Genomic DNA, 16,577 nt, shown 5'->3' on the forward strand with positions numbered 1-16,577 from the left:
GATGGACCTTGAGGACATTGTGCTAAGTGAAGTAAGTCAGACAGAGAAACACAAATATTATATGATCTCACTTATATGTGGAATCTAAAAAAGCCAAACTCAGAGAAACCAAGAGTAGAATGGTGGTTGCCAGGGGCTGGGGACGGGGCGCATGGGGGGAATGGAGAGCTGTTGATCAAAGGACACAGACTTCCGGTTATAAGATGAATAAGTTCTGGGGATCAAATGTGCAGAATGTACAGAACAATACTGTACAAGGAAAGAAGGAAGGAACGAATTAAGGAAGGAAGGGAAGGAGGAAGGAAGGAGGGAAGGAAGCGGTTAAGGAATTGCGCAAAGTACCATAGCTGATACATGCTGAATCTGAGCTGAGCCCTGGAACCAATAAGCCTCTTTGGTCGCTGCCCTTAACCAGTGCACTAGTATATCCCTGCCTATGTTTTTTTTTTTTCACCTACATTGTCTGAACACAGCAGTTAAAAACACATTTAACCATCTTTTAATCTTAGTTTAAATAAAATCAAAGTCAGTAATTAGTCAAAGACGTGATTTAATAACTTAATAGTTTTTAATCCAGTTGTAATGTAACATAGTGTAATATGCCAGGGAAAATAGAAGCTTGGAGGCAGATCGTGCAAGGCCTTGTAGATCATGTTAAAAAAAGATTAAATGCTATTCCAGAGGCAGTGAGAAGCATTCAGTTTTAAGTCTTGGAGTCAAGGGGTCACATCTGTGCTTTGGAATTTCCCCCTAATTGCAAAAAGGGGTTTGCACTGGAGGAAGTAAGAGCAAAACTGGGGACATAAAGATCAAGCTGAGGGGTGACATTAAGACCAGAGCATTGAAGATGGATTAGAGGGGACAGTTGAGAATTAAGGAAAGGTTAAGGAGTCACCAGTTGGTTGTGGGGAATGAAGGTGAGGTGGGAATCACGTGAGTCTCCCAGGATTCTGTGTGGAACACAGTGTAGTTAGAGATACAGTTCACCAAGATTGATTCTAATGAAGTGGATTGTACAATGATGTTTTCTTGAGAAGAAAAATGTTTGAATCTTCTCCGTTTTTTCATTTTGGTTTTACTTTACAGCCTTCACTATTTTCTTTGGTCAAAGCCATTTTCATTTCATCAGACGTGTCATTCTTTTTGCAGAAGCAATTCCAGCTCTTTTAATACTTCAAACTTTAATTTATGGAACATCTGTCCATGTGTCTCTAGATCTTTTAAACAGGCAGCATCTTTGTGCAATTTCCTGGACCCATCAAGTTTGCCCAAGGGCTTGCAGATGCATGTTGTTCGAGGAGATAAATGACTCCAGTAGAAAACTGATGGCTAACCTGTTGAAACTCTTTTGTGATTCCAGGCTGCCCTGGCAGGAGGCACCACCATGATCATTGATTTTGCCATTCCTCACAAAGGCCACTCCCTCATCGAGGCCTTCGAGACCTGGCGAAGCTGGGCTGATCCCAAAGTCTGCTGTGACTACAGCCTTCATGTGGCGGTGACATGGTGGAGTGACCAGGTGAACCACTGGGGGTCCAGTTGCTTCCATGTAGTCCTTTAGTCCTTTGCTCTGTGCCAAGATCAAGGAACAGGCCACGTGAAAACATAAGAAACTGGTGATGTTGGTTGCTTCCCGGAAGTCAGAATTGGAGGGAAGGCTTTGCATTGCATACTCTTTGCTACTGTTTGAATTTTGAATAGTGTGAGGTATTGTCAGCTTAGAAAACTAGAAACAAATTTAAAGCATATGAAAGTGGTAGGATAAATCCCTTATACTCATTCACAAAAGACTTTCCTAATATTTAATTCATGAATTGTAAATACTTTAAATGTAATTTTTAAAAGCACTGGACTTCTCAACTTAACAATACAGGACACTTTTAAGCAGTCTTTTCCCACAGATCAGAACATTAGTTACAAATGTTTTTAATATCTGGGAAAAAACCAAGGAAGGGACAGACTGGGAATGTGTTCAAGGCCTTCTCCTAGCCGTGCACTAACCTGGTGCTCTGCTAACATCAACACGTGGTCAAAGCATTTCAAAACAGAGCTTACACAACCCTCCGAATCTGCTGATTATTTAGGTCATGGCAGAAATGATAACATGATTCAGACAGAAAAGACAGTTTTGAGAGATTTTAAAATATGTTTATTTTTTTTTCCCGTGAAAACATGTATGTGTACTTTGGAAGAAACTTTTACTTGTGGTTTAAATCAATAACATGTTTTCCCACATTGAACTTAATTCAGAACTCGTTTTGCCAGAAAGGGCTCACGGGGTGACTTTATTTGAAGTTACCATGTAACTTATGTCCCTCCTGCCTCCCAAAATTTGGACTGTAGACACCAAGTTAATATAAAACAAGTAATCAGTCTTTAACAGATAGTTCAGCAAACGTAATAGCAAAGTTTATAGTCCAGAGAAAAAGTTAATTTTTCCCCAGAAACTCCATTCTAACTGAGGCATCTGATCTCTTTCGTGCTTTTAGGGTCTTCCTACCTTACTACCTTCCCTCCCTCCCTCCTGTCCTTCCTCTCTGTCTCCCTTCCTTCTTTCCCTTCTCCTGTCCTCCTTTCCTCCCTCTCTTGTTTTATAAGATAGAGCAAAGGTGAAGATGTTTGCCCTTACCAGTGTTTCTCACACTTTAATATGCAAATGATTACCTGGTGAATATTGTTAAAACACAGATTGTGTTCAGTAAGTGTATCAGTTTGCTAGGGCTGCTGTAACAAAGAACTACAAACTGGGTGGCTGAGACAACAGAAGTGTACTGTCTCACAGCTCCGGAGGCTAGAGGTCTGAGATCAAGGTGCTGGTGGGGTTGGTTCCTTCTGAGGGCTCTGAGGAAGAATCTCTTTCGTGCCTCTCACCAGCTTCTGGTGGTTTCCTGACAATCTCTGGTATTCTTTGATTTGTAGGCGCATCACCTGAATTTTTGCCATCATCTTTACGTGATGTTCTGTGTGTGTGTGTGTCTGTGTCTAAATTTCCCCTTTTAATAAAGACACCCATCTTATTGGATTATGGTCCACCCTGCTGACCTCATCTTAATCAATTACATCTGCAATGCCCCTATTTCCAAATGTCGACCTGAAACAAATAGACTGCTGGGTATTTCTCCAGCAAAGATGGGTTTATTTGGGATCAGCAGAGAATTGCAGTTCAGGGTCTGCAAGCTTGGCGAGCCACGTGCAGGTCCCCGCAGGGCAAGGGAAGGAGCAGGTTCATATGAATCTGGGGGGGACACAGTCAACGCATAGCAGTAGGTCTGGGGCAGGGCCTGAGAGTCTGCATTTCTAACAAGCTCCCAGGTGATACTGATGGTGCGAGAGCAATACAGTATAGTGAGACTTACCCATGGATATGGATGTGGATGACAGGGATGTTTAACGAGGTCACCTTCAGAAAGGCTCTTCTACTCAGGGAGTAATAGGTATTTCATCTGAGCAAGGCAGATCATAACTCCCTTTGGGAACCCCATTGTGTGAATATTCCAACAATGTTTAAAGCATTTTTTTCTGACTATAAAAATAATAGACTCATGGAAGAAAATGCGAACTTAAAAAGAAGCTTGAAAAAATGAGGCACGCTATCCCAAGTCCTACCCTTGCTGTTGTCACTTAATGTATCTTGGAACCCGTTCCATCATTTCAGTGATGACCACTCTCAACATTTTGGTGTTTGCCGTTCCTTTTCATGCATTTATTCATCCAACAAAAAGCTATTGAGTGGCCACTATGGACCAGGCACTATTCTAGGATATAGCAATGGACAAACTGTACAAAGACCCTGCTCTTACGGGGTGGAAATTCTAGAGGAGGAGGCAGGCCATCAACAAGTAACTATATTATATGCCAGGTGACAAAGCGCCATGGAGGAAAGTAAGGAAAATTAGTAAAGGAATAAATAGTGATGGAAGTGAGTAACTTAACATGTGATATTGTCATTTTTAACACTTTGCTGATTGAGTAGGGAAAAATTGCGTTGTTTTATTTTGTACTGTTTTTAAAAATAAACTTATTTGTTTATTTATTTATGGCTGCGTCGGGTCTTTGTTGCTGCACGCGGGCTTTCTCTACTTATGGTGAGCGGGGGCTACTCTTCATTGCTGTGTGTGGGCTTCTCATTGCAGTGGCTTCTCCTGTTGTGGAGCACGGACTCTAGGCACGTGGGCTTCGGTAGTTGTGGCTCGCGGGCTCTAGAGCGCAGGCTCAGCAGATGTGGCGCACGGGCTTAGTTGCTCCGTGGCATGTGGGATCTTCCCGGATCGAACCCATGTCCCCTGCATTGGCAGGCAGATTCCTAACCACTGTGCCACCAGGGAAGTCCCTATTTTATACTTTTTAATCAGTAAGAAGGTTAACATTTTTTCCATGTTTATTAGTCATTTGTATTTACTGTTTGAACTGTAACAATTTTTACCTAGAATGTTAGGGTTTTTCTTATCAAGTAGAAACAGCAATAACTCTCTTTAAATTTTTTATTAATGAAGAGCTATAATCCTATGTCTGTTATATATTTTTATGTTTTGTTGTATATTTTTGTTTTATATTTTATGTTATATATATATATTTATTTGTGTGTGTGTGTGTGTGTGTGTGTGTGTGTTTTAACATGTGGAAATTCAAGCAATTTTATTTGATCAAGTCTTCTGACTTTTCCTATGAAGTTTTTCGTCTTTGTTGAGACTAGAATTGGATCTGCAAGGGCAATTACTAAGCTAGTTTTGATCATAACTTGTCCCTTACCGTTGGTGTGACGTTACGATTTATAATAAGAAATGCATGTCGTCCCCATTTCTGGCACAGAGCTCCTAAAACCCTTGGAATTTCCTAAGTGATGAGAGCAACAAAGGTGTCTTTTATTATGTTAAAGAGGTGATTTTTAGACCCCACCTAAAGATGGGGGCTGATTGACCCAGGAGCCAACTGTATTATTAGAGGGTTGAAAATTTCAGTCCCACCCAGCTGACCTCCGGGGGAGGGGAGAGGGGCTGGAGGCTGGATCAGTTGCCAATGCCCAATGCTTTAATCAACCAAGACTGTACTTGAGGCTCCGCCACAACCTAAAAGGATAGGATTTGGAGAGCTTCCAGGATGGTGACCGAGTGGAGATTTGGGGAGAGTGGCGCTCTCAGAGAGGGCATTCAAGCCCCGTGCCCTTTCCCCATTCTTTGCCCTATGACGTACCTCTTCCATCCAGGTGTTCATCTATATCCTTTATCGTATCCTTTTATCATAAGCTGGTGATCCGGTGAGTAAAATGTTTCTCTGAGTTCTGTGAACCGCTTTAGCAAATTAATTGAAACCGAGGAGGGGGTTGTGGGAAGTTCTGACTTATAGCCAGTTGGTCAGAAGTGCAGGTGACAACCTGGACACCCCATAGCACTGAACCCTTAACTTGTGGAAGCCGGTGCAGTCTACCTGGTGCAGGTAGATAGTGTGAAAATTGAGTTTAACTGTAGGATACCCCCCAGCTGGTGTCTGGAGAGCCGCTTGGTGAGGGTGGGGAACCTCCCCACCTCCACACATTGGAATTGGTGATCAGAACCTTTTAGTTGGCAACCCAGAAGGCTCCTGAGGCTTCTGACAGGTCCAGAGTCAGTCAACTCCCAGGAGCTGCCAGTGGCTCAGTCTGCATCTTCCACTACCTGCATCTCTGAACTCATCCTGTAGGTTTCAGATTTGACCCCAAACCCTCACTTCACATTAGCTCCGATTCCTTCTAGAGACGCAATTGCTTCTGTTGCTGCCAGTGGCTTTGTTTTCATGTTCTAGAATAATTTCTTCTCATCAGGAGATAGATGCTGAAAATGTCATAAAGTGTAACAGTGAAGTATTTGGGGGAAATACTATTAACTCTTTCATGATTTAAAAGTATCATAGGGACTTCCCTGGTGGTCCAGTGGCTAAGACTCTGCACTCCCAATGCCCGGGGCCTGGGTTCGATCCCCGGTCAGGGAACTAGATCCCACATGCCGCAACTAAAGATCCCGCCTGCTGCAACTAAGACCCAGCGCAGCCAAAATAAATAAATAATTTTTTAAAATAAAAAAATAAAAGTATCATAGCAACAGCAATTCATCAGATGAAATGAGGTCTAACCTAGGGGAAGGATCAAGACCTTAATTACATTTTTCTGGAGTTCCACTGATGTCCTTATTTTACTTCATTTTCTTCTGAATGCAAGATTTTGGAGAATGCTGATATTATCTTTAAATTAAAGAGTGACATTTTGTTGTGGTTTTTGTGCCCTTTTAGGTTAAAGAAGAAATGAAAATCCTTACCCAAGATAAAGGTGTGAACTCCTTCAAGATGTTTATGGCCTATAAAGATCTGTACATGCTGAGAGATGTGGAGCTGTACAAGGTCTTCTCTCGGTGCAAGGAAATTGGAGCAATTGCTCAAGTTCATGCAGAAAATGGAGACCTAATTGCAGAGGTAAGTAACTGCCTTCCAGAACTTCCACAGAAATGAAAATGGCCATAACTTAAGGTGAGGATGACTGGCCCCATGTAGGTAAATTCATTTAATGGATTGGAAGAAAGGAAATTCAGAAACTAATTTTATGTGGCTTGGAAACACTTGGCTTGAATTACTTGCTGTCCGGCTCTGAGTTTTTTGCAGGTGGTGTATGTATTGGAATGAGGAGCTCCCTTTTTCACATCAGGTATTAGATCTCAGACAAGGTTTATTCTAACAACACAACTATTTTTCTTTGTGTCCCCAGCATTTTTTTTTTTTTTTTAGTTAGCTCAAGCTGCTGGTTCAGAATGCCAAAGTGTGGACATCGGAGAAATCTGATGACTAAAGCAGTGCATTACGTAGCTGTTTAAAGCCCCATTCTTTTCAGAAACTAGGTACTAAAACGTGCTGTGGAGGAATCTAGATATTTCTCATGTTAGTTCCATTATTAATGCCTGAAGGGTCCACCATCTGCAAGATTTAAAGAGCTGTCTCTTACCCTTTATATTAGCTGATCTTTCTCTCTCCCTGGGCTCAGTTCCCATTAAAGTCAGTGAGATGGAGACCCCATGGCCAGGATGAGGGGGGGCAGTGGGCAAGGGGGATGATAAGAGGAAAGCATGAGCTGTAAGCTCAAACACACCAGGTTTAAACTGGACTGTTCCGCGTCCTAGCTGTGTGACACCAGGCGAGTCATTCTGACACTCTGAGTCTTGACTTCCTGCCTTTTTTGTAAGGAAGGAATAACACTTTTGGAGAGAGGAGATACTGGTCTAATATCATTCCGTGGATTGGGGGAGAAGGCAATGAAGAGAATGAATCAGTAAAACGTAAACCTAACTACATACTAGCATGAGTCGCTTCATCAAGGATATAATATGGGGGACTAGAACACTTTGTTTTATTATATTTTGTTCTGAACCAATAAAAAGTCTTAAATATGGACACTACTTTTCAAAGACTGTGATTAGAACAGACCTCGTATCTTTGTCACCTTTTCAATCAAAATAATTTGATTGTGAAATATGTATATGAAAAATAAACATATGCTTTGAGAGTAGTAGATTATTTTTACCCAAAACACACACTGTCTACTCACACATTCACACACACCTATACCTAATAGATCTAAAATAAAAGCCTGGCAGTGCATTCGTTTCACAACAAAATTATGGGAGTTGTCGTTAGTAAACCTTTCTCACCGGTGTGTATGTTCCTGCTGCCTTTTTTAGGGAGCAAAGAAGATGTTGGCTTTGGGGATAACGGGTCCCGAGGGCCATGAGCTGGGCCGCCCAGAAGCGGTGGAGGCGGAAGCCACGCTGAGAGCCATCACCATAGCCGGCGCCGTGAACTGCCCTCTGTGCGTCGTGCACGTGATGAGCAAGTCCGCAGCAAGGGTGATAGCAGATGCCAGGAGGGATGGTAATTCCTGAACTGTAGCCTCGCTTACAGCTAGTACTGTTAGCTAAAGAGTAAGGTAAAATAACGCCAACCCCTGCTTTTGCTTATCAGAAAGCTGCCCATGAATTTCCACAACTTTTCCTTCTTTTTTATTTTGAATTTTTGAATTTTATTTTTTTATACAGCAGGTTCCTATTAGTTATCTATTTTATACATATTGGTGTATATATGTCAATCCCAAGCCCAACGTTTCTTCCTCCCTTTTTATTAGCATCCTTTCTGTGTTCTCGCAGTCTTACACGTCTGTTTCTGCCTTCTTCAGCTGCAAGCCCCGCCCTTCACACCACTAACTGCCAACTCTCCCGTGACTTTACAGAAGCTTCCCTGGCTCTTAGGCACCTCCACTAGCCCTTCCAGTACCTGAATCAGGGTCAGGCAGGTCACACAGTAGATGCTCCACAAATTTCTTTTGAATCGAATTGATTCGTCTCACAGCAACTTGATTGTTGGCGCAATTGAAGCAATTATCCAAATAGTGTTTTTATGACAATTATTTTAATTTTTTTAATTTTTTTTTTTTTTTTTTTTTTGCGGGACGCGGGCATCTCACTGTTGTGGCCTCTACCGTTGCGGAGCACAGGCTCCGGATGCGCAGGCTCAGCGGCCATGGCTCACGGGCCCAGCCGCTCCGCGGCACGGATCTTCCCGGACCAGGGCACGAACCCGCTTCCCCTGCATCGGCAGGCGGACTCTCAACCACTGCGCTACAAGGGAAGCCCCTATTTTAATATTTTTAAAGCAAAGTTATGTTTACTCCAAATTGCTTAATTGCCTCACTTCTATAGTGTAATTTTATATGTAAACAGTCATCTTAAAAGAAAGAGAAAATCTCCTATTTTTGATAAGAATTGAACATGGAAATTATTTTATTCTTGGCCAGTACTGGGAAAGGAAGAATGAAAAACAAATAAGGTGTGTTTTATTCAGTAGTTTAGACCCTCCTGGGATGTGGTAGTGGTTTCTATCTCTCACTTTTAGGAACCCAGATAATCAGAAATAGTTGTCTAAAGCATCCTGGCTGTGTGTTTTTTTAAACTGAAACTGGCTGCATTTTTATAACATGGATCTTAAAAACTATGAAAATAGATTTGGCATGTCTATAATTGACACTAAAATAAATTTTTTCAAAATTGCTTCTTGCTTGAGTTTCAATAAGGATTTTGTGCAAAGCTAAATGCATTTTTAAATGTAATATTATCAGTATCGTGTATTAAGAGTCACCTCAGTTTCACACAGGAGTTAATAAGGTCTTACCACCAGCCATTTCTGGTTGCTTTCCCCCCCCACATATAGAATAATTTCAGTATAAGGGAGCACACCACTTTCACTTCTATAGTGTAATTTTATATGTAAACAGTCATCTTAAAAGAAAGAGAAAATCTCCTATTTTTGATAAGAATTGAACATGGAAATAATTTTATTCTTGGCCAGTACTGGGAAAGGAAGAATAAAAAACAAATAAGGTGTGTTTTATTCAGTAATTTAGACCCTCCTGGGATGTGGTAGTGGTTTCTATCTCTCACTTTTAGGAACCCAGATAATCAGAAATAGTTGTGTAAAGCATCCTGGCTGTGTGTTTTTTTAAACTGAAACTGGCTGCATTTTTATAACATGGATCTTAAAAACTATGAAAATAGATTTGGCATGTCTATAATTGACACTAAAATAAATTTTTTCAAAATTGCTTCTTGCTTGAGTTTCAATAAGGATTTTGTGCAAAGCTAAATGCATTTTTAAATGTAATATTATCAGTATCGTGTATTAAGAGTCACCTCAGTTTCACACAGGAGTTAATAAGGTCTTACCACCAGCCATTTCTGGTTGCTTTCCCCCCCCACATATAGAATAATTTCAGTATAAGGGAGCACACCACTTCAAAAAGAATCTGTACTTCAGTTAGCTTTAGGTTTTGCCACCAGATGGCGCCGTTGCTAGCTCTATGAAATTGGTTTCCTCTATTTGCTTTGCAAGTGGTGTACCGTGTCCCATAGCCTGTCAGTCAGGTCCGTTATGTAAGAATATGTTTTAACAAACAGCAAAATCAGCAGAAATGGTCAATCTTAACCCACCAGCAATCTGTGATTTTGCCAGTTCTGTCAGGAAACAGTTTCTCGATTTGAGTATTTATTTTGCATTGGGATAGAATTCCATTAGCAGCGGAGTAAGTCTAGGGAAGGTTTTAGAATGTAAATCGTAGGCAGAAAACTATTAAAATTAAATATGAATATTTTAATTTTATTTTAAATTATTTTTAAATATAATTTTATATTTTGAATATGGAAAACATTTACCTGGCCCAAAAGTCAAGGTGATATATTAAAAGATATATTCTCAGAGATATCTTGCTTCCTTCCCTAGCTTCTTCATCACATACCCCATAAGTAATTATTTTTATTAATTTATTTCTGGCCTACCCTGTGGTGTCTCTCTTTATGAAAAAGGAACATATGTATATTCTTATTTCTCTTTCTTTCCTACTTGAAAGGTAAAATCCATAGTGTTCTGTACTTTGTTTTTTCCTGCTTGAAAATATGTCCTAAAGGTCAGCCCATATTAGGCATAGAGAGCTTCCTCATTCTTGTTTACAGGTGCAGAGGATGCCACTGTATTTGTTCAACTAGTCTCTAATTATGGATATTTGGGTCGTTTCCAGTCTTTAGCTGTTATAAATAAAACCACAGTGATGTCCTATGCCTATGCTATTTCATATTTGTGGAAGGTGTATTAGTCTCCTATTATTGCTGTAACAAATTACAGCAAACCTAATGGCTTAAAGCAACACAAATTTATTATCTTATAGCTCTGGAGTTCGGAAGTCTGCATTCAGTCACACTGGGCTGAAACCAAGGTGTTAGCAGGGCTGTGTTCCTTCTGGAGGCTCTAGGGGGTATGCCCTTCCTTGCCTTCTCTAGCTTCTAGAGACCACCTACATTCCTTGGTTCCTGTCTCCCTTCCTCCATCTTCACAGCCAGCAATGGTGGATGGAGAACATTGCATTATCCTGATGTCTCTTCTACTTTAAGGGTCCTTGGATGACATTGAGCCCACCTAATTAATTCAGGATAATCTCCGTATCTCAAGATCCTTAATTTACTCACATCGGTGAAGTCCCTTCTGCCAAGTAGGGTTAACATATTCACAGGTTATGGGGCTTAGGACATGGACATATCTGGGGCGCCATTATTCTGTCTCCCACAAAAGCGTAGCCTCAGGGTAGAGTCCTAGAAATGAGAATCTGGAAATGGTTCAAAGGGCAAGTGCATATCTACTCTTTGGACGTTGCTAAATCCCTTTGCAAAGGGGTTGTAAACATGAAATACTTAAAATGTCAGCCCAAATGCTCTAGTTGAGTCAGATTTACTGTAATAACACTTGTGAAAATACTCTAACACGCAATTGTCAGAGGCAGCAGAGGTCCAGAATAAATTAGCACGAGAGATTGTTCCATCGCTGGCATGTGACCTCTCACAGGTGGTCAAGCAGTGTCAATCCATTCACATGGTGACTGCATCAGCCAATCCAAGGGCAGATCCATGGGGAGTACAGAGTGACAAGAGCTGGTGGACACACTGAGCTTTTACAGAAGATTCCTCTACTCTGTACGCATTTATTATCTAACGTAATTTCTGAACATAAAAGAGCAAGATACATCTATTCATTGCTACCTTGTTTAAAGAAGAAAAAATTCAGCCTTATAGATTTGTAACATGAACATCTGTAAATACCTTTGCCAGCCCATTCCATCATCTAGGGCCTTGCCACTCAGAGTGTGGTCCCTGGAACGCAGTGCTGACATCCCGTGAGAGCTCGTTAGCGATGCAGGTCCTTCGACCCCATCCCGGATGCACTGAATCAGAATGTGCCCTTATAACTAGAACCCCAGGTGATTCCTATACGTATTGAATTTGAGACTCACTGCTCCAGGAAGCACAGAAGATACCCAATTAGTAATTGTCTCTATTGTAGTTGCCTAGCAATACAATGCTCTTATTACCTTGGATTTTATTGTTGAATTGCCAACTATATACCCCAAAGATAGCGACCTGAGGGTTAATGATTATAACAACTAACTTTGCGGAGTGCTTAATATGTGCTTGGCACATATTTTAATATATCTTTTATCTCATTTCAAGTTTTATTATATATTATCTCATCAATGCGTTGTAATATACAATATTTTTTAAATTGTCATAACAATGCTTCAAGCTAAATTTTATCACTGTTTTGTGACTGATGAAATTGAGGCTTGGGAAAGTTTAGTAAATTAAGCCCAAGATCACTTTACTAGTACGTGCTAAACCTGAAATTCAAGTCTATCCAACTCCGAAGTCCACATTTTTTATTACCCTCCACTCTGTTCCAGAAGAAATCAGTTTACAGAGTTGGGAAATGCAGATACCAAGTTTATATTTAATTGGTTTTGTTTATTGGCCTTACATTTCTAACAAATTTATTTAAAATATTGCCATCATTTTGTTATTTTTTTATCATTGTTAAAAGAAGAAAAATTCCAGAAATGGAAATGATCAAGAATGTATTAAGTGAAGAGTAAACATCTTCTATCTCTCAGCTCAGTCCTTGGAACTAGCAATTTTTAACTATGTCTATTTTTTTGGTGGTTTCCTTCAAATTTCTAAACCATAAATTTGTAAGTAGTGACTTATAAATTTTTGACAGTATCACTTGACTCTGAGTGATGAAAAAAGAACAGTCTAGCCTACATAAATCTTACCTCTCACCTCCTGAGTTTTGTTAGTAGTAAATGTTCACTTCAGGTAATTTTACTTAAATTTATGTGTTTTGGCTATTTTTTTGGTGTGGTATCTCTTTTTTCTCTACTAGGCTGAAAAGGAATTGAGAGGCCCAGCATCACCCTCTCTGCCCCCTCCTGACTTCTTTCAGCTGTATTATTATCTTTACATGGACAGGAGTTACATCATTTTCAGTTGCCTCTAGGACTAGAATCAGGTCTTCCAAGCTTTGTCTATAGGTTAGGTCTAAAATTTAGAACTGTTATAAAGTAAGATTGTGCAAATATTCTTGGTAGAAACAATTCAGGAGAAGAGAACCTCAGAGGAATTTGTATCACTAACTTGAGAGTGAAAGCTAATGTCATTTAACTCTTGGAGAGGCCATCGCCAAGTGTCAAGGTGAAGTGGGTTTCCTTTCCTACACTCCCATAAGATTAACGGCATGCCTTATTTTAGTTTGCTACATATTTAGACCATTATTGTCTTGTCTTTTTTTTGGCTTGGAATTTTTCCAATTAGCTCTCTTTAATATAGGTTCAGAGAGAAACATGTACACCTTCTTTACTATATCATGAAGATTTTCCAGCCTCTACCTCATACCTTCTATTGAATGGAATCAGCTTCTGTTGAAATGAATCAGCTCTTCTTGCAGAGATGTTTTTTTAGGAGGAGAATCTTTTGGCTTTCTGCTTTATTTTTATACTTTCCAAGCTGTAGAGATGCCATCCTTGGATTTCTTTTCACAGAATCCTAGGTTGGATATACTGTTTCTTGGTTCCCATCTCTCCCCTTTTTCTTGAATTACTGTGAAGATTCTCATGTGACTTAAAAAAATATATATTTATTTAGTTAGTTATTTCGTTGCATTGGGTCTTAGTTGCTGCGGCACACTGGCTCCAGAGTGCTCGGGCTTAGTTGTCCCGCAGCATGTGGGAATCTTAGTTCCCTGTGTCCCCTACGTTGGAAGGCAGATTCTTAACCACTGGACCACCAGGGAAGTCCCTCTCATGTGAGTTTTAAAGGAAGAGTGTTAGAAGGTAAATTTTCTGATTCTTTGTCCTCAAGCTTGTTTGCAACTTGAACGGACATAGAATTCTAGGTTCAGAATTATTTCCTTGTGAATTATAAGGGCACCATTTCATTCTCTTCTGGCGTCTAGTGTTACTGATACATAGACAAATGCCAATAAAGTTCATGTCCTTTTGTCACTTTTTTCACCATCTGGAAGATTTTTATATTTTTCTCTTCATTTTAGACTTCCAGAAATTATACTAAGACTATGTTTAGTGGTAGGATTTTTAAAATTCACCTTCATGTTCAGATGTCTGTTTAATCTGAAGGCTGATCTTTGATTCTGAACATTTTTCTTCTATTATTTCCTTCGTATTAATTTTCTCTGTTCCTCTCTTGGAACTCCACTATCAGACCTCTTGAACTAAGCCTCCATGTCCTTTAACTACTTTCACCTTTAAAAAAAACCTGATTTTTGCTCTATATTTTAGGAAAGGATTTTGTTTACTTCTTCTTTCCTTCTAATAAACTTTCATTTTGGTAATCATATATTTATTTCCAAGAAAACACTTGTTCTCTCCTAGCTCTGTTTTTTTCCTACAGTTGCTTACTTTTTAATTTTTTTCCTTCAATAGGTGAGATCTTTTTGACCTCATTAGAATACTAACAGAGATTTTTTTTTAAATTCTGTTTCCTGGATTATCTTTGTTTCTTGTTGAGTCAATTTTCCAGTTTTTTTTTTTAAACATCTTGGCCCTTCTTTTTATGTTGTTTGCTTTTTCTTGAAGTGTCTGGTGATCTTGGGCTGTCTGTATTCATGACTGGACAGTTCAGGTGATTAGAGTAGGTAGCTGGTGTGGATTCCCTCTGCTGTTGAGCAGGCCCCGCCCCCAAATGAGAGCACCAACAATGAGACTATGAACTCTGTGAATGTAAATGGGGCGTGGTCACTGGTGAGCTTCGGTTTTCAGGTGAGCTTCACTCTGTAGCGTCAGCACCACCTTAGAAAGCTTTGTCCCCCAGGCAGAGGGTGGGGTGAGGGCAAACTGCCCCAACTCATCCCCTTCCCCACACCAGGAGGAATGTCTGTCATGACCGTTCTGCTCCTTGGAGTTCAAGCTGTAGCTGCCTCTACTTTCCTTAATAAGCATTGCCATCCCATCTGCTTTCCGTCTTCCTACGATCTATCATAACCTCTGGTCGGCCATGGTTCCTCTTTTATTCTCAGCACAGTTTTGGATTTTGTTCCTCGGTTGTGCATCTTCACCAGGGTTTGATGTGCACTGGGAAGCAAGAGACGGGAATGCATGTTCGGTCCATCACCTTTCTTTCAAAGCCTGCGGTTTCCCTACCATGATATTTCCTTTTAGCATTGAGCACCTGCAATAAAAAGTGAAAAGCAGGTGACAGGGAAAAGAAGAAAGCTTTCACATGCAAGCCCTGGAAAGCTGAGTTGCCTTTGACTCTTTGCAAGGAATTTCAATTTCATGCTTCTTTCAAGTCTCAGTTAATCTAAGGTGAGTAACTAGGTTAGTTCCCGTCTTTACTGTGAGAAGCCACTTTTGCAAAAATGAGGCAAGGGAATCAGAAGGCTGTCCCTAGAGTGTTATCCTTTTCTTCCAGGAGCAGAATCCCCCCTCCCTTGCTCCATACCCCCAGTATAAAGTTGGACAAACCAGCTGAAATTGTATCTCATATAGAAGTTCCCACCTACCACTCTCAGACCTGTCTCACTCACTGTACTCTAGTCTTTGTCCAAATAGTATATGTGTCAATACATGTCATTTGTTTCAGTGACAGAGGTACTTTTTACTTTGGTTTGAGTAGCTTTGGGTATCGATGTTCCTTTTCTGCTGTGTATTGACATATGGAATTAATAGTGTTTAAAAAAGCATATTGTTCACCTCTCCTTCCCACCTCCCAGTAAAACTTGCATGCACATGGATTCATTATTTTTCTGGTGCTTTGCTTAGAATGGTGGCGATTTCTCCCAGCAACTTACTTGAGGCTCTCTTTGGTGTATATCTGTTGTAATCAATTTGTTTACCAATTAATGACTGAAATTTTCAATACTTTTTTTTAGTTCCCTGTTTAACTTGTTTTCATTTACCTTAATAAAGCTAATTCTATTTTATATCCATATTTGTGTCTTTAGGGTATAAATATGACTCTCACTTGAACTTATTAATAAAATGTTTTCTTCATGCTTTTCATAAAAAACCAAGTTATTGGACACCTAATATATGCTTGGCACTGTGCTCTTGGCATTGGATTTGCAAAAATGATTAAGATAACTTTGGTTCTCAGGTAGCTTACAGTGAACTGGGCTACATGATGGTTGGGGGTTTTTCGTTTGCTTCGCTTTGCTTTGGTTTTGGTTTTCCATGTTGTAGAAAGCTTTATTTTCCAGGCTTATTGCTGTAAAATATAAACTTCTCTTACAGGGAGGTTTAGATGTCCTATTTTCCATTTTATTTAAACTCTGCCCCCACCCCCCCAGCGTATTTCTCTTGTATTTGGGGACTAACAGGGAGAAAGGGCCACACAGAGGCCACTCTCTGCCCGTGTGGTCACACTGCCCCCTGCTTGTTGGTGCTGAATAGAGAAAACCAAATCTCACGCAAGTACGATGAGCTGATGCTTGGTAACCAGTGCTTTTCCTAAGAAAGGGTTGATGTGTGCCCGAGTTAAGGTGGACTTGAATCTCAGGCTTCCTTTTTTCTTTTGTGCATGAACATCCGAACATCCCTCATCCTTTAAATTTAGAACAAGATGATTTACCTTATGTCCAACTGCAAAGCAGTTCACGACTGCCCATTTTAAAAGGTTTAAAAAAAAAATTGTGTAACCATAAGGAAACTAACATTTGTAGAATATATTTGTTTGCTG

At 40.1% G+C, this 16,577-nt stretch overlaps 1 protein-coding gene across 4 annotated transcripts in view; it reads left to right on the top strand.

The window, feature by feature from the left end:
* Window positions 1-16,577, top strand: part of DPYS (dihydropyrimidinase) — an 80,915-nt gene that overhangs the window by 12,974 nt on the left and 51,364 nt on the right. For all 4 annotated transcript variants that reach the window (XM_024129976.2, XM_024129974.2, XM_055091233.1 and 1 more), the window contains exons 2-4: window positions 1,361-1,519; window positions 6,262-6,441; window positions 7,698-7,887. In XM_024129976.2, coding sequence (XP_023985744.1) covers window positions 1,361-1,519; window positions 6,262-6,441; window positions 7,698-7,887 — 529 coding nt within the window. The remainder of the gene's footprint in view (window positions 1-1,360; window positions 1,520-6,261; window positions 6,442-7,697; window positions 7,888-16,577) is intronic.

This window comes from Physeter macrocephalus, chromosome 15 (genome assembly GCF_002837175.3).
Source record: "Physeter macrocephalus isolate SW-GA chromosome 15, ASM283717v5, whole genome shotgun sequence".
NCBI lineage: Eukaryota > Metazoa > Chordata > Mammalia > Artiodactyla > Physeteridae > Physeter > Physeter macrocephalus.